The sequence below is a fragment of the Crinia signifera genome, chromosome 2 (genome assembly GCF_055691185.1).
Source record: "Crinia signifera chromosome 2, ASM5569118v1, whole genome shotgun sequence".
Classification (NCBI taxonomy): domain Eukaryota; kingdom Metazoa; phylum Chordata; class Amphibia; order Anura; family Myobatrachidae; genus Crinia; species Crinia signifera.
In genome coordinates, this window is record NC_139218.1 from 104251898 (window position 1) to 104277741 (window position 25844).

General features: G+C 43.8%; 1 protein-coding gene across 3 annotated transcripts in view; it reads left to right on the forward strand.

Moving 5' to 3' along the window:
- KDM6A (lysine demethylase 6A) overlaps positions 1–25844 on the forward strand; it is a 146338-nt gene that overhangs the window by 15795 nt on the left and 104699 nt on the right. For all 3 annotated transcript variants that reach the window (XM_083172669.1, XM_083172671.1, XM_083172670.1), the window contains exon 3: positions 15395–15503. In XM_083172669.1, the coding sequence (XP_083028795.1) occupies positions 15395–15503 (109 nt within the window). The remainder of the gene's footprint in view (positions 1–15394; positions 15504–25844) is intronic.

A 25844-nucleotide genomic window follows, 5' to 3' on the forward strand; every position in this document is an offset into this window, starting at 1 on the left:
GATCCTATCACTCTTGAACTTGTTCTGTATTCTATGGATGTGTCCTCATTGGGTATGTGGAAACAAGAAGTTTGCAGGGAAAAAAAGTTTAAAGTCGATTCTTCAATAAGAAAAAGGTTAATCATCGTTAAGGCATCGACGAACTGTCAACCTATTTGTTTTTTCACTGGAGCAATCATGTTAGCATAGACTGCTTTTTAATCATGAACACTTTTTTATTTTCACTATCATTCATATGGGGTACTGAGGTCTTATAACCTTGGGGAATAGAGGGTATCCGACAGGAGACAGGCACATAACTTTTTCTTCAACCAGGGTGTGTGGGCTCCTCCCCTCTGCTTTCCCTTCAACTGTGAGACGTGTTTGCCATCTTTCAGATGAGTATGTGTCCAACTCCTCCTGCTGCTGCAATTATATATCACCCTCCATCGCGATAACAGTGACAGCAGTGTGCGGGGAGGGGGGAGCAGCAAAGGGGAACCTTGCTTCTGTAAAGCATCTGTCTCCTGCAGGGGAATATACAGTAAAGGGAGGCAGTATGTGGTACATTCAGAGAAGGTTGGGCAGGCTGGGAGATATAGTGAATGGGGGCTGAGTGGGGGGCATACAGTGAATGGGGTACATACAGCGAAGGAGGGGCAGAATATACAGTGAAAGGGAGGCAGGCTGGGGGACATTCAGTGAAAGGGGGGCAGGCTGGGGGACATTCAGTGAAAGGGGGGCAGGCTGGGGGACATTCAGTGAAAGGGGGGCAGGCTGGGGGACATTCAGTGAAAGGGGGGCAGGCTGGGGGACATTCAGTGAAAGGGGGCAGGCTGGGGGACATTCAGTGAAAGGGGGCAGGCTGGGGGACATTCAGTGAATGGGGGCAGGCTGGGGGACATTCAGTGAATGGGGGCAGGCTGGGGGACATTCAGTGAATGGGGGCAGGCTGGTTATTGTACCAGTGCCCCCTTCGGAAAGGAACAAGGGTTTCTTTTCAAACCTGTTTGTGGTTCCGAGACCAGATGGGTCAGTTCGACCCATTTTAAGCTTAAAGTCCCTGAACCCATACCTAAGGGTGTTCAAATTCCAGATGGAATCTCTAAGGGCAGTGATTGCAGGACTGCAAGAAGGAGAATACTTAGCGTCCATCGATGTGAAGGACGCGTACCTTCACATACCGGTGTGGCTTCCACACCAGGCCTTCCTCAGATTTGCAATCCTGGTCAAACAGTTCCAGCTCCAGGCCCTACTGTTTGGACTTTCGACGGCCCCAAGAGTCTTCACCAAAGTAATGATGTAGATGATGTTCCTGTTAAGGACTCAGGGGATAAACATTATCCCATACTTGGACGACCTGCTGCTGAAGGCGGAGTCAGTGTCCAAGTTGATGGGGGCCATAGAGACGACCAGATGTCTTCTGTCAGGTCATGGATGGGTGCTGAATATACCCAAACCTTCACTGATACCATCCCATCGTCTCCAGTTCCTGGGGATGGTTTTGGACACAGTGGAAAGAAGGGTGTTTCTCCCAGTGGAGAAGATTGCAGCACTACAACAGCTGCTAATGTAAGTGCTAGCCCCGGAGAAAGTCTCGGTCTATCTCTGCATCAGGCTGATTGGAACCATGGTGTCCTCATTCGAGGCTCTCCAATTTGGGAGATTCCACTCGAGAATATTCCAATGGGACCTGTTGAGCAAGTGGTCCGGTTCACACATCCACAGGTTTATTCACTTGTCTGTAAAGGTAAGACCGTCCCTGCAGTGGTGGCTGCATACACCAAATCATCTTGCGGGGAGAACATTCGGGATCCAGGACTGGATCCTGTTAACTACAGATGCCAGCCTAAACGGCTGGGGGGCAGTTAACAAGGGGATGCGGTTCCAGGGCCGGTGGTCACCCCTGGAGGCACAGCTCTACATAAACATCTTAGAACTGAGAGCTGTCTATTATGCTCTTCTGGAGGCTCACTCCCTCCTGTAACAACAGGCGATACAAGTCCAGTCGGACAATGCAACGACGGTTTATGTAAACCGCCAAGGAGGTAGGAAGAGCGGAGCATGCATGAGAGAAGTGTCCAAGATTCTGGCGTGGACAGAGGCATGCATTGGCAATCTCTGCCATCTTCATACCCGGGGTAGACAACTGGGAGGCGGACTTTCTCAGTCGTCACGACCTTCACCCCCGGGAGTGGGGATTACATCCTCAGGTGTTTGGAAGCATCGTAGATCTGTGGGGGCTCCCACAGATATACTTGATGGCCTCAAGAACCAACCACAAGGTGGAAAGGTATTGCTCAATGACAAGGGATCCTCAAGCAGAGGCGACAGATGCTCTGACCACGCAGTGGTCGTACGAACTGGTGTACCTGTTCCCGCCCCTTCCCCTCCTGGGAGAGTGTTGCAGAGGATCAGAGGTCAAAGGGTGCAGGCAATACGGTACTTGTTTCCTAGCACGGCGCCACCGATTTTAATTGTCGGTTGCAAAAATCGTGCCAATCGCATGGAACCAAATCGCATGCGATCGACCTGATTTTTTTTTACATTGGAACCAATGTTAAATGGTCCCTGAGACCCGATTTTACATTGTCCCCAATGTTAAATGCCCCCCAGACCCCATTTTTCTTTGTATGCCCCCCCCCCCATTGTTAACGCCACGATCAACGTGAACCCGAAGCGTGGCGAGCGCAGCGGCGGTACGTGTCCTCCGAACTTTTCATACCCCCACTATACATGTCGTCGAGCCACCGAGCCCGAAATGTGTCGAACGGACACGCATTATTTCACAGGTATTACGCGTCCCCTTGCGGGGCTCGCCACGCTTTGGGCTCGGTGGCTCGCTGCGCTCGCCACACTATATAAAATCCACGCCAACGTGGATAGTGGGGTTATGAAAAGGTTGGAGAACGCGTACCGCTGCCCCACGCGGGCTCGCCACGCTTCGGGTTGGCATTCATATATGCGATGGGACCCGATGGGCGCCGTGCTAGGAAACAAGTACCGGCAATACTAATAGCACCGGATTGGCCTCGAAGAGCATGGTACGTAAGTCTGCAAAACATGCTGGTAGAAGAACCGTTGCGGCTACCTCTAAGAAGAGATCTTCTGGTACAAGGCCCCTTCGTCTATCAGGACTTACTTAGGACATCTTCATTTAACGGCCTGGAGGTTAAGCGGAACATCTTGGCTCTAAAGGGATTTCATTCCTCGGTCATAAACACCATGACCCAGGCCAGGAAGGCAGTAACGGCTTCACACTACCATAAGATTTGGCAAAGATATGTCTTGGTGCGAGTACATGAGTTTTCCACCAGCGGACTTTACATTAGACCGTTTTCTGCATTTCTTACAGGTGGGCCTTTAAAAGTTCAAGTGTCGGCCCTTTCTATCTTTTTCCAGAAAAAGTTATCTGTTTACCCTGAAGTCCAGACTTTCTTGCAAGGAGTCTTGAGAATACAGCCTCCATTTGTGGCGCCAACGGCGCCTTGGGACCTAGATATAGTCCTGACATACCTGGTTTGAACCAGTGGACACCATTGACCTGAAATACCTCACCTGGAAGACGGTGACGCTACTGGCTCTGGCTTCGGCCAGAAGAGTTTCTGAGCTTAGTGCTCTCTTGTAAGAGTCCATACCTGATCTTCCATACCTGATCTTCCATCAGGACAGGGCGGAACGTAGGACAAGGCAGCAGTTCCTGCCAAAAGTGGTCTCAGCGTTCCATATGAACCAGCCGATTGTGGTGCCTTCTCATTCAGGACATCAAGATATCCCTGAGTCACTTGATCTGGTTAGGATCTTGCAGATCTATGTCAAGAGAACATCATGGGTCTTTCTTGTGTGCTGTATGACGCACACAAGAAAGGCTGCCCGGCATCGAAACAATTGATTGCTAGATGGATTCGTTCCACTATATAGCAAGCATATGTGGCAGCCCATTTGACTATTCCGGCCTCTGTGAGGGCTCACTCAACTAGAGCCTTGGGCGCATCCTGGGAGGCTGCTTGGGGTGTGTCAGCATTGCAGCTATGTAGAGCTGCCACCTGGTCAGGTCAACATACCTTTGTCAAATTTTATAAATTTGATACTATGGCCAAGGATGATACCCAGTTTGGGCAGGCGGTGTTGCAACAGGCTCCACACGTTCACGCACGCCCTTTCTGGAAGCTTTGGGACCTCCCCAAGGTTATAAGACCTCAGTACCCCATATGAATGATAGTGAAAATAGGATTTTGATACCTACCTACCTTTTCACTGAGTTTATATGGGGTGCTGAGCGCCTGCCTCAGTGCGGTGCTTTGTTTGCACATGTTGTAATCCTGTTTCAGCCTTCTTGCTAGTTGCAAGACAGTGGCGTTTGTACTCTTGTACATTACAGGTCCGTTGACCTATTAGGGAGCGTCTGAGTTTTAGTGACTAATTGCTCCCCACAAAATTTACAATATGTTATATGCTAATGAAACTCAATGACGTGGTTAACGAAGTTTAGTTGAGTGTTGTGTTTGTTGTGGTGTGCTGGTGCGAATCTCACCACAATACCTTTTAATGCTAATTCCTACCTCACATATGTTATCCTTCCTTCGGGCACAGTTTCTTAACTGGCTAGTAAGGGGAAGTAGAGTGGAGGAGCCACCACACCCTGAAGAAAGTTATGTGCCTGTCTCCGGTCGGATACCCTCTATTCCCCAAGGTTATAAGACCTCAGTACCCCATATGAACTCTGTGAAAACGATTTACCGGTAGGTATTAAAATCCTATATTTTTCACAATCCATTTTAATTTTTCTATTCTTTTTTCATTACCTTCCCCCTGCCCCCCCCTTCCCCTCCCTTGTCATAAAGAATTCTCTCATCAGTATCGTGTATTTTTGATCCCTATGTAATAAATGTATTTTTTATTGTTAAATAGTCGGTCTATTATTCAGTCAAACCCCAGCGCTGTATATTCTTTCTTGTTTCTTATTATAATTGGGAGCCCTACACACTCCCATATACAGCAGCTGTAACTGTACTTGGTTCTCTTATTATTTCTCATTGTATGGGACATGTCCATATGCAAATGCCATTGATTTCTTAATAAATATGAAACCCTGATACCTCACAGCAGTTAAATCCACTAAACAGGGTGACTTCAAACTCCTTTAATAATTGGAACTTTAGTCACAAGGACATCAAGTTTGTACATGGTCTTATAGCCTTTGCCTTGTACATGATTATCTATCATATTTTATTTTCTGAGCTTCTCGGTCACTCTCCTTTGCTTTCTGTTATCCATGTTCATTGTGGTGCACATGATGATGCCAAACAACAGCGCGACTACATTTCTCCATTTAAATAAGCTGTATGATTATAAGATTGAAGGCAGGTAGTACTAAATTAAGAAAGCGATTAGTTTGAAATAGCCTATAATTCAATTATCTTTGCAATGGTTACCAACAAATCCAGGCCAATTTTAAATCTTTTTGGATGAATAATGTAACTGTTTTCAGTTTCTTTATTCAATGACCTACTGTAGCAAAGGCATGCAAGTATAAATGAACACCATAGCTTTTAATTTAATAACTTTTCAGGAGGAGTGGAGCATTGTTTTTAATGAGCTGCAAATTCTATGAGTGAAAATTAAATGATTTTTTTCTATTTGTGATAGGAAATTTATATGGGAAGTCTATTATATACACTATTCACAGCTGAGCTTAGAGCTAGCTGCTTGCCTCATCTCTTCTCAGGTGCACAATGTTCTTTCGCTGTACATTTTATTTTTACTTTTAAAGGTCCTCACACCTCTGTTCACGAGACCCAGTTAAGAAGATCAAGTGGAAGGGCGCCTTTCCAAATCTGATAGTTTTGTTTTATCTGAAAGCTCAGTAAATAAGAGTTTCTGTTCTCCTGGTTTTTTTTTTTTCTTTATTGTGGTTTAAGATCATGTTGTGGCATCATAGAAATTTGCTGGTAGTGTTTTAATGACAAAAATATCTAAAAACAAAAACTTGAATGTCAAATCAGTTTCCATGATTTAACCTGGTCAAATGTTAAAACATGCTTGTTGGTATTTAAACATTACCAATAAAATAAAAATCTTATACATGTTTAAAAGTCATATGTAGCTATTAACACACCCTTATGAAGAAAAAATTTAAAAGAAACCTTTGCTATAAATTTGTTAAGGTACCCATACACGGTACAATTATTGTATACAATTTGGACTAGATCGCATTGCATACGTATTGCAATGAGATGAGTACACAAAGTATGTGCAGCACATAGTTTTTGAGCTGTGCAATGAGACTGGAGCGTGCATCTCAACGCACCCAGACATTGTACCATGTATGGTACCTTTAAATTTTAATGTAGTCATGGAGAATGTTTTTATTTGGAACAATTTTTATGATGTTGCACCTCCAATTAGCTAGAGCCAGACGGACTGCCCCCTTAACATGGCTGTACTACAGAACTGTCCAAACTCACCATCTTTACACGGCGGGTCTTTGTGCGAGGGGACAATCCACATGCCAGAGTCTTTTTTTTGCTGGGACGGTTATGCTGGATACGCTACACGGATATATGTAACCAGAGACCACCTAATCGACAGGCAGTGCAGGGGAGGGGAGAAGGGCAGCATGGCATAGTTGGCAACATGCCTCAATTGAGCTGCATGTACAAACAACGGGATGTCATTAGCAACCTACGGGAGCGTGCATCGCCATCTATGTAGTGGGTACATACGGGACAAAGAATTTGTTTAAGGACATGTTTGCATATTTGTTTAAAATATCGTCTAGAGTAGGTATTCCCAACCACGGTCCTCAAGGCACACCAACAGTGCAGGTTTTAGTGATATCCAGTCTTCAGCACAGATGGTTTAATCAGAATCCCTCAGATACTAATTAAGTCACCTGTGCTCAAGCCTGGATATCTACAAAACCTGCACTGTTGGTGTGCCTTGAGGACCGTGGTTGGGAATGCCTGGTCTAGTGTGTACCCAGCTTTAGAAATGGATGAGTAGAACGAAGGTTTTATTGAATCTGCTCATTGACTGTTCTCTTTATACATTGGTACTGCACACTAAAGATTTAATACTGGAATGTTGATGTTCTTTTTCAGGAACAATATAAACAATGTATAGAATTTAGATTGCAGATAATATAATAATCTTTTTAAAGCCGTGTTTATGGTATTTGTTGGTCTTATTTCACACTTTATTTGGTCCCTTTGTTCTAGTTCTTCTATTCCGCAATCCCTATAATTGAAAAATGTGCATATCGAGTAGCAAGGGATGATGGGCCACCACTGACCGCATTGTAATTGTCCTACTATTTAGATGCCAGCAATAATTTTCATTACGATGCTCCAGCTAATTGGTCTTTGGGAATTGTCTAAGATCAATGGTAAACTGACATTCAAGTGAAGAGGGCAAAGCTTACTTTTTGTTTCCCTGCCCCCTTTTCCCTGCCCCCTTTTCCCTGCCCCCTTTTCCCTGCCCCCTTTTCCCTGCCCCCTTTTCCCTGCCCCCTTTTCCCTGCCCCCTTTTCCCTGCCCCCTTTTCCCTGCCCCCTTTTCCGTGCCCCCTTTTCCGTGCCCCCTTTTCCGTGCCCCCTTTTCCGTGCCCCCTTTTCCGTGCCCCCTTTTCCGTGCCCCCTTTTCCGTGCCCCCTTTTATCCAGCAGCCATTGGAGTTTATCTATTGTGCTTAGTGGTAATGCAGCTTAAACCTTTGAGTGCCAACATCTAAAAGGGTTATGCAAAATATTGGCTAAAAATATCAGCATCGCTCACATGTTATATAAATTCAAATGAAAATATGTAAAAAAAAAAAAAATTATATTTCCTATACAAGTTTAACATTACAGGTCATTAAGATTAATAAAAAAGTTTGCTTGACAATTTTCACACCAATTTTGACAAATTCACTTGGCACTCAAAGTTAAAGAGCTGCACTCTAAAGGAAAAAAAAATGTGAACCTAGAACACCTACTTTCCAACCTCCAAAGTTGGTTGAAATTCATACGGCTAATCTGGATACACAATGGCACATATATTGGCCAATCAATTGATTGGACAATATATTGTTTACAGATCGGCAGGTGTATATAAATGTTATGGCTGTGAACTACTCTGTTCAGTGTATTTGGTTGCACAGGTGATGATCAATATTTTACATCCAACCTCTGCACCCATGGCCTGTCCTCGACTCTTTGCAACTTTCCTGCCAGGGCCACCAGACCTAACCTCGTCCTCCAGCTCTATTGCTGCCCCACAATCACCTAGTGATAGAGCTGCAGCAGAAAATCAGGTAACCCAGCTCTTGGTTGCCTGGATTACCGTCTTTGGTCTTGTACACACAGGGACCTATTTATCTATGATTGCATTTGCAATGCTATCTGAATGTGTCATATTAGCTCAGCAGCCATTTCCAGTGGAAGGTTCCTGGGGAACTGTTCTGGATCTACACCCACAATGTGTAGCCCATATGCTACAACAGGCTACTTCCTAATTTGGAGATTATGATAGCTGTGGAGGCCAGCCCGGGCAGCTGCTATAAATGTTCTGCTATGGGGACTCTCCCAAATAACATGGAAACTTGCAATAAAGGCACAAAACAGTAGCACAATATTTGGTGGAGCCTATTTGATTATAATTGTAAACTTAGACCGATTGATCTGCGGAGTTGTATCCAGCCGTAAGTTTATCAAATCAGACTGGTTTAGAAAACAAGGCTTACTTTACTGCACATTTTATATTTCAGCATTTTCTTAATCAACATCCAACCTGCAGAATTAGAGAGTAGCAATGGAAAAATACCAACAGGTGAATGCACCTAGTACAATTTTGAACATTAGCAGATATTCAAGTTATAGAGTAACCGATAGATGTCAGTATTTTCTGTGGTTTTAAACCCAATAATTAGAGGGCCTTTTAATATTTGATTCATATATTGTAAAATAACCAAAACCTCAGTTTATCGAAAACTTTGCTTTTGTCCCTTTTTTTTTTCTATGATCATTACAAGCATACATATCCTACATGTTCACATCGACCAATTTACAGATGTAGCTGCGCTAATCTGTCCTACGTATGGCAGTTGGCCCGACAGACGTGGCGCATCGCAACGTGGCAAAGCTTTGTGAAACCTGGCTAATGTGGTGTATGGCGTTGCTGGGGAGTGTAATGCTGATGTTCTTGCACCAGGTGTTGCTTGTGAAGATCACCATTGCTCATGAAGACCCAATGAGTCCTTGGGGATGAATGAGTGTCTATGTAGCATAATTACAGTACAACATGGTAGCGTGCCGAGACTATCAGCCACAGGGAGCCCACTACCACTCAGCAGCATTTACATTAATTACACTTTTTAATAAAAGAAAAAAATTGTACATTGTGACAAACCCAGAGCATAGCCCTGAGTGCCATCAACATTTACCGGCTGCCTAATTACATTAGGCATCGGAGTTCCTGCATCAGGTGTGAATGAGATGACTGGCTTGCAGTACAGTACCCCTAAGGGCCCTAGCGTGTCATGTATTTTGAGGTTTTCATTACACTTTTGTTGATTTATAGTTGTATATTAAAATTGGTCTATACTGTATTTAGACTTTGCTTCCACTTGTGCACATAATTTGGGTCAGTTTCTCAGAGTGCGTTCTACTGTATGCATGTGGAATCTTCTCCACTGTTTCCATACTGTAGCTGTGCTTGCTCCTGCCCCCAGACTTTCAACTCTATGCTTTGCCGCTCTCAGCCCACATTGGAAACTACATCGCTAGTTGACCTCGTAGTGCTCTGCAATGTACAGGAGCAAGACGCAAACAGGCAGGTTGGAAACTGGTCACATAGCTTCTCTTCTGCTGATCTGAGGTTGTCAAAAGCCAATTACAGTGAGCTGAGTCCAGCACCTGGTCAGCGCCCCCTCCACGAGCATCACTGATTTCAACCGTCATGCAGCCTGGAAGTTCAATGCATACAAGTGCTACAACCTCCTCCCTCTGTCACTTCATTGTATATGAGGAGGTAATGGGGGCGAAATTTGCTTATCTCCCACAAAACCGCTCTATAAAGTCATGTATTTACTATATTATCTGCATACGTTTTTTTTTTCTTCTACAGTCTTTCTAAGCCAATCAGTGGACTATTGCGTTATGCACATAGTCGGTCATTATTTGTCATGCTCTTAAATCAAACTGCAATTATTTATTGATAAACTATGTAAGAAACTTTTTCCTTAGATTTGACTTAATAGTTTAAATCAATTTTAAATCAAATGGTCGTTGAATGTTTCTTTGTAACATTCGATGCAGATTCCATATCGATGCGTGCTCCGGTTTTGTGTACATGGAATAGAAAAGTAGACTTGCCAGGCAGGACTAAATAGTATAAATCTAATGTCAAAAAGTGAAAATCGAAAAGCAGTAGAGAAATTGAATAGGCCAAATTGCATCAAAAACCAGGTCCCACTGTGTTCACACTCCATAAGTCCCATTTATCACTAGTTGTCAATGCAGAAGCTTCAGCCAGACTGAGCTGAACGCAGAAGCTGTGTACACATGGTGCCATTTTGGCTTACGATTTTGAATAGATGGTCAAAATAATATAGTACAGTAAGTTAGCCAAAATTGCACAGTGTTAACCCTGCATGTGATACTGAGGCGTGGCCATGTAAGGTCATTATTGCAAGTAGAGAGAGGCTGTACAGGCAAGGCAATTTTTACTAACTGTTAACAGTGTAGCGCATATTCATAATCGGAAGTGAAAATCAGCGATGAGCCAGAATCACACAGTGTGCACACCTAGAGAGCGACGATTATTTATTTATTATTGCAAGACAAGTCTGAACTTGCCAGCTGCATGGTTAGTGCATGAATGGTTCAATTGCTGTATTTAATATCATCCCAAAATGAAACTTCAACCAAAGAGATATTGTATTTAATTGTATTACATACATAATATACACACATTAAAAGTATTTTTTTTTAGGTATTCAAGGTCAAATCACCTGACCTTGAAATGTAAAAGTCAATATAAGAAATCTAAAATTACTTTTTATGAAAACTATAGTCCCTTCGCTTCAAAACAAGACAAACCGGAAAGTTCTACGAGAAGCAAAGTTATGTTGTGTGTGTTTTTTTTTTTTTTTAAGTTGCAAGAATCAATTTTAAATTTTTGTCACATTTGCAACCCTGTTGCATGAACACTATCACTGAGGGCTAAAAATTTTACAAATAAAAGTAAAATTTGGGTGGAAGCTGTGATGATTTGGCATGCAATGCCCGTATGGACAACATCTACACTTCTGCAAATCCCTAACTTTAGTAAATATACCCATTGGGGCCTGAAGTCCACATGTAAAGAGTATATTGAATTAAGACCAGACAGATTGTTGTCGTGATTTATTAAACCACACTTTCACTTTGTGGTCAACGGCCTTTAAGGTCTTTTGCATGACCACGGTCGAACTGTGGTGATGTCGTGGTCAAGCAACATTTGACTTGCCGTGGCAATTTTGAATTTTAATTTCGCCCAGAAAGTGGCGAAAACATGTGCATTGGTGGCTAATTCACTGATACAGATTTTTTTCAACACTTGCATAATTCTTAAGGTCCATACACACTAGGCGACTATGCCCAGCATGTATGGACGGCGATGATGTCAATCACCGCTGTGGGGAAAGCGATCGGTGCATACACATTGAGTGGGTTTCCCCCTGCCCGGCACCGACGGGGTGGGGAGAACGGCTTTGCATAGTGCAGAGCTATGCAAAGCCTTCTTTAACGCTGCTCCTCTGCTGGTATTACCAGCAGATGAACGGCTTTCCCAGTGATGATGCGGGAGCGTGCAGCAGTGCTCAAGTCTCATCGCTGGGGCATACACACTTGGCGGCCTTGAGCTGAAAGCCGCTCAAACAGGCTGTTTTGAGTGGCTTTCAGCTCAGTCGCCCAGTGTGTATGGGCCTTTAGTACAATACAGTTGAGATGTATGGAGTTAAAGTATGACTTGTGTCTGTTGTACTTCACTTTTTGACACCTACCTATACCATTTTTTTTTATTTAGAATATAATTGATATATCTTCAATACCCATAAGGTTTTATGTCCCCAGGTGAACTGTTTAAAAAAAAAATTATATTATCTTTATTCCACGTTTTTCACCTCAACACCAGAAAATAACACCCCACTGACTTCTACATCTCAAGATCTGAAACCAAAGGATGTAATAATCCTGTAATTTTATATTGCACTATTACACCATTGCTGTTTTTTTTTTTAAAACAAATATTTTATTATATGCCCAGAGTATCTGTTTCCCTCATTTCCCCTCCATCTTTGTATATAGGTTTTGTTTAATGTTTGAGCTGTAGGTGCAGTGTAGTTAAGCTGCAGTGTCCTAAAGTGGTGATAAGACATGTGCGTAAACTCCTTGGTTTTGAGTCCTACAGTATGTGATGCTAAACCTGGTCTGATTAGGTGTGATAATGGGCACCTGGAATAATTGATTTTGATCTGTTGGATGCCCATTAATTATAGCACCACCCATAACAATTGAATAGTCTATTTGGAGTATCATCCAAAGTAAGATTTTGCCCTTTTTCTTGTACTTTTCCTCGTCCTTTCTTTATACCCTCATCTTCTTACTTAGGTAAATGGCACCAGGTCTTTGATGCAGCAATATTTATAAACCTAGAGGGGGACCCGGTTTTCAGGACCCTCCCGGCCATTACAGGAGGGTAGGCAACCCTGATCTATCTATGTATATGTGTTTTTTACGGGTGCAGCATGGTCCTAGTTAATGATCTGCTCCCTTGTCTACATGCAAAGACAATGTCAGTAACAACCCGCAGTGCATTGTCAGTCAGACAGCGCGTATACAGTCGCAGAACTAATAAATGAAATTGCTCAGGAGGGCCAACATAAACACTATCACTCATATTACCCAGTGTGCACAAGGCTTTACTTGGGTACAGTACTGTTGGCTGTAGGTCAGAGCTGAGGCAGGAGCATAATGTTGGTCACAGAAACAAACCAGTACACAATGTACATTAAGTTTTATTGCTCTTATAGGCTGTGTGGATTTAGTGATATTAGACATAGTTCAGACAGTCCCTCTACAATGAGCATAGTCTCTGACTGCAGATCTCTGCAACTGTGAAAGGCCAAATAAATACATCAATTATTTATATTTCTTGTAAATTAAATGTTTAAAAACCATTATATTGTCTTATTAGTAAACTACTGTGGGCAACATTCTTAGAACACCGTCACTGTGGAGGCACTTTTCAAATTTAAGTCTAGGTTTATCCTCCTAATCTGTACTTGAGGATCAGCCTAGATTAATCACTCATTCAGCATGATGCACCGGCGCTTGGAGACTAAATCATCTCTACGCACTGGGAAATCCACCAGCCTGGAACCCTGCGATAACCACAGACAAGCTTTTAACAAAAAGGTGATGCCTAGAATTCTTGATTGTGGCAGGTTAAAATTCTTGGTTGAGTGGCGATCCATTTTGCTAATTAGGTGGGTCCTCTTGTTGATTTTGGTAATTTTTGCAGAGAATGGTACACAGTGGCAGATTGCATCATTGGTTGGCTAGATTTTCCAGTTATTGCCCAACTGATATGTGATCTTAATTAGATTGGGCAACTATTTTGGTAAAAACCTTCAATTATTTGGTTCCATTTTTGTTTAAAAGTACTAAATTAGTCTTCAAAATCTCTGGTTTTTGGCTGCTTTAATAAATTATAAATTGCTGCATTGTATAATATTACATTTAATATATATTTTTAGATCGATTTATGATTAAAGTGCACTTTAATTCTCATTCCAAATATAAAATCTTGTCTATGGGGGGTATTCAATCCCCGGTCACGACTGTTTATCCGGTCTGACAGCCGTGACCCTGGCCCATTTTCGTTTGAATCGCGCCTGGCGATCTGCAGTCGAACCAATTTCCCATTTACACGAACACGCCTCCTTTTCGCCGATCGCCAAACGGCCGTGGCTTGTCTATATTCTGCTGCGATTGTGACCATTCACGGCCAGAATCGACAAGTCAGGCCCGTTCTGTTGATCTGCCTTCAATGCTGTTGGGAAAGACAGAATTGATTAGGTGGTCACCGCTATTTCCCCGTCGCAAATAGCGGCCAGGATGGAATACTCCCCCCCTATGTAAGAAATCCTTTCCAATAAAATTACCTGTTCCATTAAGCTTCTATGGTTATACCATGTATTTTATTTTCAAGTAGGTAAAGCATGTTGACATTACTTCTTAATAAATTTTGATTTTGTGAAAGAATGAGATAAATGTATGGATTCTATTTTTGCTAGTTTTTGTGGAAAAGCAGTATTTTCTTGTATTGGCTTTAAAACAGAAAAAAAATGCTGCAGACATGTTTCATAAATACTCTGGCTACAATCTGCCTCAACAGTATATTTTTATGGAGTGTTCTTTTTAGATATTGAACAGATGGGGGTTTAGGGGGATTGGTTTCTGTTTTGTATCGTGCCCAATATAACATCTAATGTAATGGGGCAATAGTTAAGTCGGACCGTTAAATCTGACCAAATCGGGCCTCCCTGACATGCTGTCGGGTCCGATGCGCGGTCCCGTGCGCATCGGACCCGACCAGGTGGTCGGAGCGGCAGGCCGTCCAACCACCCATTCCTCCTGGCGGCGATGTTGGCGGGAAGCAGGGACGCATGCGATCCACCTCAACTGATCCCATGTGTACCTGCATATCGGTGTCCGTACACTGCTGCGAGACATCGCAGGCAGTGTATGGGCACCGTTAAGCAATATCCAATTGTTTGTGTGTCACTGTGTCGGTCACTGGATTCCCATTGCTTATGTTGCTCCCAAATGCACGGGGTATAGATTAGTTAAGCAGCTAAACCAGTGCAGAATACTGGGGTTTGGGTGCCCAAATGTGGATTTGCTTCTGTCATGGTTTAATAGCTGCGATTAGCACAAAATAATTTAATTCCTCCTGTGAAGGTAATTTACTTTGTTGCCACATTCTCTATGATCAACCATTCCTGTTGAAATGCTTTTTTTTTTTAGGTCCCCTAAGTGCTTCATAAAATTTATATTAACGGTTAGCATTAAAGCTTTTCTTAGTCTTTTATCCAACAACTGTTTATACAAGTGTTCAAACTGCAGACATGCTCTGTTTCACGATTTGAGGTCAACACACCACAGACTGATGTAAATCTACCCAATCAGGGTTGTACTCTTAATTGGCCTTTGTGTGTTTTATTCCTTTTAAAGTCTTTGTTATGATGCCAGTTCCCACTACTCCTAAAAGTGTGCACACAAACAAAGCCCTGGAGGATCACATATGGCATACTTGGCAATTATGTTAAAGAAACAAAATCATTTTTACAATTGATAAACAAATGTTACAGTAAAGCTTTTTTTTCTTTTGTAGGCTGTCCGTTGCTATGAGGCTCTGGTCCTAAAATCTGAGGGAAAAGTGGAGTCTGATTTCTTTTGTCAGTTAGGCCATTTCAACCTGTTGTTGGAAGACTATCCAAAAGGTAAGACTGAAATTTTTTTTTATATTGGATTTAAATTTACTTTAATTTGCATATTAAATTTTGATGTCAATCTTGTAAAAATACATAATTGAAGACTTTCACATCAATTAGAGTGCTTTGTAAGCACAGCAAGATTCATTTAAGATATTTAACATGAACAATATTTTATCTTTTGGGGGAAAAAAATGTTTAGGCAACGCAGATCACATTTGTAAATGTACTGTGCATAAAATGTGTATTATACTGTTGTTTACTTATGTATTAATATGCTTTCAAGGTGCATCCTGTGTAGACTGATTGTATGATGTCACAGGGTTTATGTAGTGCTATAAGGGAATACAAATGACAATAGGATACTTAAGTACATAGTTATTTAAACATAACCTACTTTCTAGCCACCTTTGAGAAGTGCACTTATCATGGATTCCCGTTTGATTAAAATAATGCAAGTAGTTGAGTTTGATCGATCCGGGGAGGGTGAATCAGGATAGAATGGCAGAAACTGTAATCAAGGTGGGAAAGGAAGGCATGATTGAGAATAGCTTCCAGGATGAGGAACGGCCTGAATCTGGAAATTTTATGGAAATGGGAGGTGTATTAAGGGGACTGGATGTGGAGTGAAAAGTAAAGTTCAAGGTCCCAAGGTTAAGTCTAGACATCTGACTTGAAAAATAAAGGAGTGACATATTGTTAGCGCTTCGTTCTTCACAAGATCTATGTCTCTCATCCACTTGCATTACCTGCTCCCATTCACAATTGCGAGACTCTGTGGAATGACCTCCCACCTACAATAAGACTCTCCTCCAGTCTCCAAACCTTCAAGCATTCCTTGTAAACTCCTCTTCAGGCAAGCTTATCAGATTCCAGAACTTTCTGGAATCTTACCTTACATTACCTTCATAAACCTCTCCCATCCAATTACATCCTTACTTTACAGCTCAAATATGCTCACTTATTTGCTCTTATTTTCCTCCTGACTCATGGCTTACTATGGCTTACTATGCTGAGGCACCATATCCTTCAGTCTACCAAGAACCTTTGTAATCTGGTGGACCATTATGCAATACAGAATACCTATCATTGTGTATAAATGCATTTTTTCATTTTGATTGTAAGCAGGGCCCTCCTACAATTTGTCGGTCTGTAACTACCCAGTTTTTTATTTATATTTCTAATTGTAAAGCACAACGCTGTGCTGTAGAAGAAGCTGTTAATAAAATAATAAATAAGGAGGTGACCTAGGAGATAGAGGTCTGAGCAAAATAAATAAATTTGGTTATCATTGCCATGGATGTTGCAAAGTCCAAGGGAACTGATTCGTAGAGAGAAGACAAAAGGCAATTTATGACAGCCTTTGGTGGCTCCTATTTTTTATGGTGTCAATTTGAACGCCTAATGTACCATGTGTGCTTGCCATGCTTTTGGCAAGGATACAGTCCCCAATTGTAGTCCACCTGGATGCCGAAGGTTTTAAAATTAAGAAAAATAAATTGTGAGCCTGGCACTAGCTTTTGGATTTGGCTATGAGATCATCATTTGTGAACTTTGTGTGAGGCATATTACAATGGAATGAAGAGACCTAAACCAGATTGAAATTTGTTGAAAGGAAGTTGGTGAGGTGGCTGTATGGCCACAAAGGAGCTGAGATGGAGGAGGATGGCTGAAGAGATAGTTTATTAAACATGATGGACACCAAGTCTTGCATGAAAGATGAATGGAATATTCCAGGAGTACAATAAAGTGATTAGGAAGGTAATGTGGAAGCATGCTTCGCATTTTGGTTTATAGGTAAAGGTTGGATAAAATGGTATCAAGTGACAGAAGGAGAAAATGACATGCATGTCAGCCCCAAAGACCAGGGTGAACAAGGGGGGAGATAGTGCGGAAAAGAGATGAGGCCTGAGAGAAGATGCAATGGAATGACCCTATTTGGAGGTGAAGTGTCAAAATCAAGCGCACTTATAACTAGAGATGTGCACCGGACACTTTTTCGCGTTTTGGGTTTTGGGTTCTGATTACCTTCAGGTTTTGGGTTCTAATGGGTTTTGCCAAAACACCCCCTAAAGGTTTTGGGTTTTGGGTTCTGATTTTTTTGAAAAAAGCATAAAAATGGTTAACATTGCATAATTTAGGTGTTTTTTTGCTCCTATGCTATTATTAACCCCATCAGCTTTCTTCTCCACTCATTTACAGTCTATTCTGAAGACCTCACACCTCACAATATTGTTTTTAGGCCAAAATGTTGCACCGAGGTAGCTGGATGACTATGATAAGCAAGACAAATGGGCGGCACAAACACGTGGCCCATCTAGGAGTGGCACTGCAGTGGCAGATAGAAAAACTAGGCCCCAAAGAGCACATTATTCAAAAGAAAAAAAGAGGTGCAAGATGGAATTGTCCAAGGGCCCTCCCACCCAAACTAGGCCCCAAAGAGCACATCATTCAAAAGACAAAAAAGAGGTGCAAGATGGAATTGTCCTACGGCACTCCCACCCAAACTAGGCCCCAAAGAGCACATTATTCAAAAGACAAAAAGAGGTGCAAGATGGAAGTGTCCAAGGGCACTCCCACCCAAACTAGGCCCCAAAGAGCACATTATTCAAAAGACAAAAAAGAGGTGCAAGATGGAAGTGTCCAAGGGCACTCCCACCCAAACTAGGCCCCAAAGAGCACATTATTCAAAAGACAAAAAAGAGGTGCAAGATGGAATTGTCCTACGGCACTCCCACCCAAACTAGGCCCCAAAGAGCACATTATTCAAAAGATAAAAAAGGTGCAAGATGGAAGTGTCCAAGGGCACTCCCACCCAAACTAGGCCCCAAAGAGCACATTATTCAAAAGACAAAAAAGAGGTGCAAGATGGAATTGTCCTACGGCACTCCCACCCAAACTAGGCCCCAAAGAGCACATTATTCAAAAGACAAAAAAGAGGTGCAAGATGGAATTGTCCTACGGCACTCCCACCCAAACTAGGCCCCAAAGAGCACATTATTCAAAAGACAAAAAAGAGGTGCAAGATGGAAGTGTCCAAGGGCACTCCCACCCAAACTAGGCCCCAAAGAGCACATTATTCAAAAGACAAAAAAGAGGTGCAAGATGGAATTGTCCTACGGCACTCCCACCCAAACTAGGCCCCAAAGAGCACATTATTCAAAAGACAAAAAAGAGGTGCAAGATGGAATTGTCCTTGGGCCCTCCCACCCACCCTTATGTTGTATAAACAGGACACGCACACTTTAACAAACCAATCATTTCAGCCACAGGGTCTGCCACACGACTGTGGCTGAAATGATTGGTTCGTTTGGGCCCCCACATCACAAGCTGCCATTTAATATGTCCCTGCACAAACTGGCTCTACAGAGGCAAAAGGTCGTCCTCATCCTCATCCAGCGATTCCTCACCACCATCAGTATCTTGTTCTTCCTCACCCTCACAGAGTATTAATTCGTCCCCGCTGGAATCCACCACCACAGGTTCCTGTGTACTTTGTGGACGCTGGTCTTTCTCGTAGAATTGATAATTCATTTTTATGAACATCATCTTCTCCACATTTTTTGGAAGCAACCTCCTACGCTTATTGCTGACAAGGTTCCCAGCTGCACTAAAAACTCTTTCGGAGTACACACTGGAGGAAGGGCAACTGAGGTAATATAGAGCCAGTTTGTACAGGGGCTTCCAAATTTCCTTTTTTTTTCTGCCAGTACTGGTAAGGACTCTCTGACATGCCTACTTGGGTGCTGTCACCCATATAATCCTCCACCATTCTGTCAATGGTGATAGCATCATAGGCAGTGGAAGTAGACATGTCAGAAATTGTTGGAAGGTCCTTCAGCCCAGACCAAATGTCCAAACTTGGTCCTTTATCACCACCAGCGGGGGGTTTAGGAAATCACAGTTGTTTCCTTGCAGAACCAGTTGCTGGAGAAAATGAAGGAGAAGGTGCTGCTGAGTCACTTTCCACTTCAGAAGATGACAGTTTTCTAACCAGCAGTTCTTTGCACTTCTGCAGGCTTGTGTCCGCCGGAAAGAGTGACACCACGTAGGCTTTAAACCGAGGATCGAGCACGGTGGCCAAAATGTACTCCTCTGATTTCAAAATTTGTACCACCCTCGAATCCTGGCAAAGCGTATGAAGGACTTCATCCACAAGTCCCACATGCTTAGAGGACTCGCTCCGTCTCAGCTCCTCCTTCACTTTCTCCAACTGTTTCTGCAAAAGCCTGATGAGGGGAATGACCTGACTCAAGCTGGCAGTGTCTGAACTGACTTCACGTGTGGCAAGTTCGAAGGGTTGGAGAATCTTGCACAACACTGAAATCATTCTCCACTGTGCTTGAGTCAGGTGCATACCCCCTCCTTTGCCTATGTCATAGGTGGATGTATAGGCTTGAATGGCCCTTTGCTGCTCCTCCATCCTCTGAAGCATATAGAGGGTTGAGTTCCACCGCGTTACGACCTCTTGCTTCAGCTGATGGAGGGGCAGGTTCAACAGTGTTTGCTGCCGCTCCAGTCTTTGGCATGCAGCCGCCGAATGACGAAAGTGGCCACAAATTTTTCGGGCCACCGAAAGAGTCCCCTGCACAGCTCTGTTGTCTCTTAGAAAACTCTGGACCACCAAATTTATCGTGTGAGCAAAACAGGGCACATGCTGGAATTTGCCCTGCTTTAATGCCCGCACGATATTGCAGGCATTGTCTGACACCACAAATCCCCAGGAGAGTCTAAGAGGGGTAAGCCATTGCCCAATGATTACCCTCAGTTTCTGTAAGAGGTTATCGGCGGTGTGCCTCTTACGGAAAGCGGTTACACACAACGTAGCCTGCTTAGGAAGGAGCTGGCATTTCACAGGTCCTACTACTGGTGCTGCTGCTGTTGTTGCTGCTGGACAAGGTGATTCATCTACCCAGTGGGCTGTCACGGTCATGTAATCCCTAGTCTGCCCTTTTCCACTTGTCCACATGTCCGTTGTTAAGTGGACAGTGGGTATGACCGCATTTTTCAGGGCACTGAGAACACTTTTATGCACTTTACTGTACAGCTTCGGTATCGCCTGTCTAGCGAAGTGGAATCTTGACGGTATTTTGTAACGGGGACACACTAAGTCCATCAATCGTCTAAATCCTACTCCAGCAGTTATGGACACCGGAAGCACATCTAATACAATCAGATCTGCTAAGGCCTCAGTTACCCGCTTTGCCATTGGATGACTGCTGTCATACTTCATCTTCATGGCAAAGGACTGTTGGACAGTCAATTGCTTAGTGAAATAAGTGTTCCGACTTCCCCTCCGGGATGATGAATGACTCCCAGCAGCAACAGCAGCAGCGGCAGCAGTAGGAGGCGTAGCAATGCAGGATCCTCCAGAAGAATCCCGGATAGGAGAGGAGTCAGTCAGGCAAGTAACATGGCCTATAGGACTACTCCCAATCCTCATTGAGGAAGAAATTGACGAGGAGGGACTTTGCGGTGTAGTTGGGCACGTGGACACAACAGGACAAAGGGATTTAGTTGTCCCTGGACTGTGTACATTCTTAGCCACAGTTTCTGAACTAAACAGCAACTTATGAACGCTCTTCAAGTGACGTAGAAGGGAGGATGTCCCTAGGTGGGAAACGTCCTTACCCCTGCTTATTTGAGCTTTGCATAAGCTACATATGGCAAAACAATTGTTGGACGGTTTGGGATAAAAATAATTCCAGACCGAAGAGGTGGATTTATTGGTCTTCTGTCCAGGCATGGTGATGCCCTTTGGGATCTCACGGACAACAACTGTCTTGCCCGGTGCCTCATTTAAGCAAACCGCATCAGCATCGTCCTCCTCGTCAATTTCTCCCTCAGCACCAGCTTCATCAATATCCTCCTCCTGGTGTACAACACTGACACCTTCATTATCGACATCTGCAACTGCACTGTCTGTGATCCTTCCAGCACATGCAGAGGGTGTGCTGCGAATGCTGAAAGGAGCATCCTCTTCCCGTACAGTGATGGGAAGGTCAGGCATCGCAACCACCAACACCCTTGGACTCTCCACTGGGATTTGTGATACCATGTCTTCTTTGGAAGGCAGAGTTGTTTGCTGGATTTTTGTTGGTGACACCTTAAATCTCTTAAATTTTAAAGTGGGAGAAGGAGGAGGAGGAGGAGGACTTTGATCATCTTGTGAAGCTGAGCCACTAGTCATGAACATAGGCCATGGCCGTAGCCGTTCCTTGCCACTCCGCGTTGTAAATGGCACACTGGCAACTTTAAGTTTCTCCTCCAATGATTTGCTTTTTCTTTTTAAGGGCCTTTTACTCAACTTTGGCTTTTTGGATTTTACATGCCCTCTACTTTGACACTGGGCATCGGCCTTGGCAGACGACGTCGATGGCATTTCATCGCCTATGTCATGATGACTAGTGGCATCAGCTTCAGAAGCACGATGAAGTGGCTCCTCATCTTTTCCTTTTTTTTTATCCTCCATATTTTGGATATCTAACGGTAGGCAGCGGTGTCAGCAAACTGGATACCGAGATATCAGCTGGTTGTTGTCACTATCCAGTGACAACAGCAGCAAGATACAAAAGTGGATATATATCAGTAACACAACAAGTGGCGTCAGCAAACCAGAGTTATGTACTGCGATATCTAACGGTAGGCAGCGGTGGCAGCAAACTGGATACCGAGATATCAGCTGGTTGTTGTCACTAGCCAGTGACAACAGCAGCAAGATACAATATTTATTTTGTGGATAGTTACACTGGTAGGTAACACAACAAGTGGCGTCAGCAAACCGGAGTTATTTACTGCGATATATGTAACGGCAGCGGTGGCAGCAAACTGGATACCCAGATATCAGCTGGTTGTTGTCACTAGCCAGTGACAACAGCAGCAAGATACAATATTTATTTTGTGGATACACTGGTAGGTAACACAACAAGTGGCGTCAGCAAACCGGAGTTATTTACTGCGATATATGTAACGGCAGCAGTGGCAGCAAACTGGATACCCAGATATCAGCTGGTTGTTGTCACTAGCCAGTGACAACAGCAGCAAGATACAAAAGTGGATACACTGGTAGGTAACACAACAAGTGGCGTCAGCAAACCGGAGTTATTTACTGCGATATATGTAACGGCAGCAGTGGCAGCAAACTGGATACCCAGATATCAGCTGGTTGTTGTCACTAGCCAGTGACAACAGCAGCAAGATACAATATTTATTTTGTGGATAGTTACACTGGTAGGTAACACAACAAGTGGCGTCAGCAAACCGGAGTTATTTACTGCGATATATGTAACGGCAGCAGTGGCAGCAAACTGGATACCCAGATATCAGCTGGTTGTTGTCACTAGCCAGTGACAACAGCAGCAAGATACAATATTTATTTTGTGGATACACTGGTAGGTAACACAACAAGTGGCGTCAGCAAACCGGAGTTATTTACTGCGATATATGTAACGGCAGCAGTGGCAGCAAACTGGATACCCAGATATCAGCTGGTTGTTGTCACTAGCCAGTGACAACAGCAGCAAGATACAAAAGTGGATACACTGGTAGGTAACACAACAAGTGGCGTCAGCAAACCGGAGTTATTTACTGCGATATATGTAACGGCAGCAGTGGCAGCAAACTGGATACCCAGATATCAGCTGGTTGTTGTCACTAGCCAGTGACAACAGCAGCAAGATACAATATTTATTTTGTGGATAGTTACACTGGTAGGTAACACAACAGGTGGCGTCAGCAAACCGGAGTTATTTACTGCGATATATGTAACGGCAGCGGTGGCAGCAAACTGGATACCCAGATATCAGCTGGTTGTCACTAGCCAGTGACAACAGCAGCAAGATACAATATTTATTTTGTGGATAGTTACACTGGTAGGTAACACAACAAGTGGCGTCAGCAAACCGGAGTTATTTACTGCGATATATGTAACGGCAGCAGTGGCAGCAAACTGGATACCCAGATATCAGCTGGTTGTTGTCACTAGCCAGTGACAACAGCAGCAAGATACAATATTTATTTTGTGGATAGTTACACTGGTAGGTAACACAACAAGTGGCGTCAGCAAACCGGAGTTATTTACTGCGATATATGTAACGGCAGCAGTGGCAGCAAACTGGATACCCAGATATCAGCTGGTTGTCACTAGCCAGTGACAACAGCAGCAAGATACAATATTTATTTTGTGGATAGTTACACTGGTAGGTAACACAACAAGTGGCGTCAGCAAACCGGAGTTATTTACTGCGATATATGTAACGGCAGCGGTGGCAGCAAACTGGATACCCAGATATCAGCTGGTTGTCACTAGCCAGTGACAACAGCAGCAAGATACAATATTTATTTTGTGGATAGTTACACTGGTAGGTAACACAACAAGTGGCGTCAGCAAACCGGAGTTATTTACTGCGATATATGTAACGGCAGCGGTGGCAGCAAACTGGATACCCAGATATCAGCTGGTTGTCACTAGCCAGTGACAACAGCAGCAAGATACAATATTTATTTTGTGGATACACTGGTAGGTAACACAACAAGTGGCGTCAGCAAACCGGAGTTATTTACTGCGATATATGTAACGGCAGCGGTGGCAGCAAACTGGATACCCAGATATCAGCTGGTTGTTGTCACTAGCCAGTGACAACAGCAGCAAGATACAAAAGTGGATACACTGGTAGGTAACACAACAAGTGGCGTCAGCAAACCACAGTTAAAAATTTAATTACTGAGTCTGCGATATCTAACGGCAGCCAGTGGTGTCAGCAACAACAACAACTTAATTATTTTTTTTTATATTTTTATATATTTTAATTTTTTTTTTATTTTTTTTTATATACTCTGAGAGGTAGGTACAAGGTAGTGGCACTGGCAACAACAGAGGTGACTGCCTGGTAGGTGTTTACAACCATATAACAGGTAGCCAGGCAGCACAAAAACCCTCTCTGGCAGCACAATAAAAATTATTAAACCCCCCTCTGTCTGTAGTATTCTGTAGCAGGCTAGCAGCAGCAGTGACACAATTAGAGATGAGCAGGCTATAGCAATATAGAAAGAAAACCCCCTCTGCGGCAGTACAATAAACCCCCCTCTGTCTGTAGTATTCTGTAGCAGCAGCAGTGACACAAATTACAGATGAGCAGGCTACAGCAATATAGAAAAAAAAATCACTCTCCAGCAGCACAATAAAAATGATTAAACCCCCTCTGTACTTGCAGCTCTTTAGCAGCAAGCAGCACAGTGACACACACAACGCTCCAGCAAACCCCCCTCACGGAGCAATAAATAAAACCCCCCTCTCTGGCAGCACTGCTGCCTGCTCTGCGTCGCCCCACAGAATGAAGATGGCGGCGGCGGGTCCCGGCTTTTATGTAATCCGGATCTCGCGAGAATCCGACGTCACCAATGTGACGTCGGGCCTCGATTTCGGCTCCGGGCCTGCGCGGGAGTCCGCGGACGTCCTGGATCCGGATTCGGATTCAGGACGTCCGTGCGGATCCGGATCTCGGAGATCCGGACCCGCTCATCGCTACTTATAACCCTTTCACATCACATTGAAAACCCGGATTGACCATCCAAGCTATTCGACCCAGGTTAAAACAGTGGGTAAACCCAGGTCGTCCTGTGTTAGAATGGGTGACTGGGTTTAATTTGAAAGTGTTATTAGTAGGGAGTGGATCCGCACAGACCGATAATTCATATGATTAATTTGTTTAACTCATATGTTGAGACCAATATTTTCAACTATTTGAGACAATTCTAATAGGAGTATTCAATGATTTTTTTTCTCCATGTGCAGCGAATCCTGTTTAGGATTCGCTGCACATTCGCAGGGTTCCGGAGGGCTGCAGCATTCGCTGCCAGCCCTCCCTGTCACCCTATTCAATGCAGCAGGGGCTTGTTGCCCCTGCTGGCGAATTTTAGCCCCTGCTGCGAATGCCGCAGGGAGCCGGGGGACGGAGGAAGGCAAGCCTCCCTGCCTGCCCCTGAATTTCTGTTGGGGAGAAGGAGGGCTTAAAGGGACACAGGCAGAGCAGAAGGAGAAGTCTCTCCGTCACTCACCATGCGCCGCTCCGTCCTGCAGCAGCAGCAGCTCAGAGTTGCTGATGTCGGAGAAGCCGTCACCCTCATTCTCATTCACCTGAGGTACTGGTTGCTTATCCAGCCCAGCGGCAGGGGCACCATCATCCCCGTCTGCCTGCGCTGCTGCTAGCTCCATGTTCTTATCAATACTATCGATGTCACTGTATCTGTCCACCATCACCACTAGTGGCTTGCAGGGTGCTGCTGGGGTCGGAGCCGCTGCACTCACTGGTCCCGATTGTGCCTATGTAATGATCGGGACCAGTGTGCAGT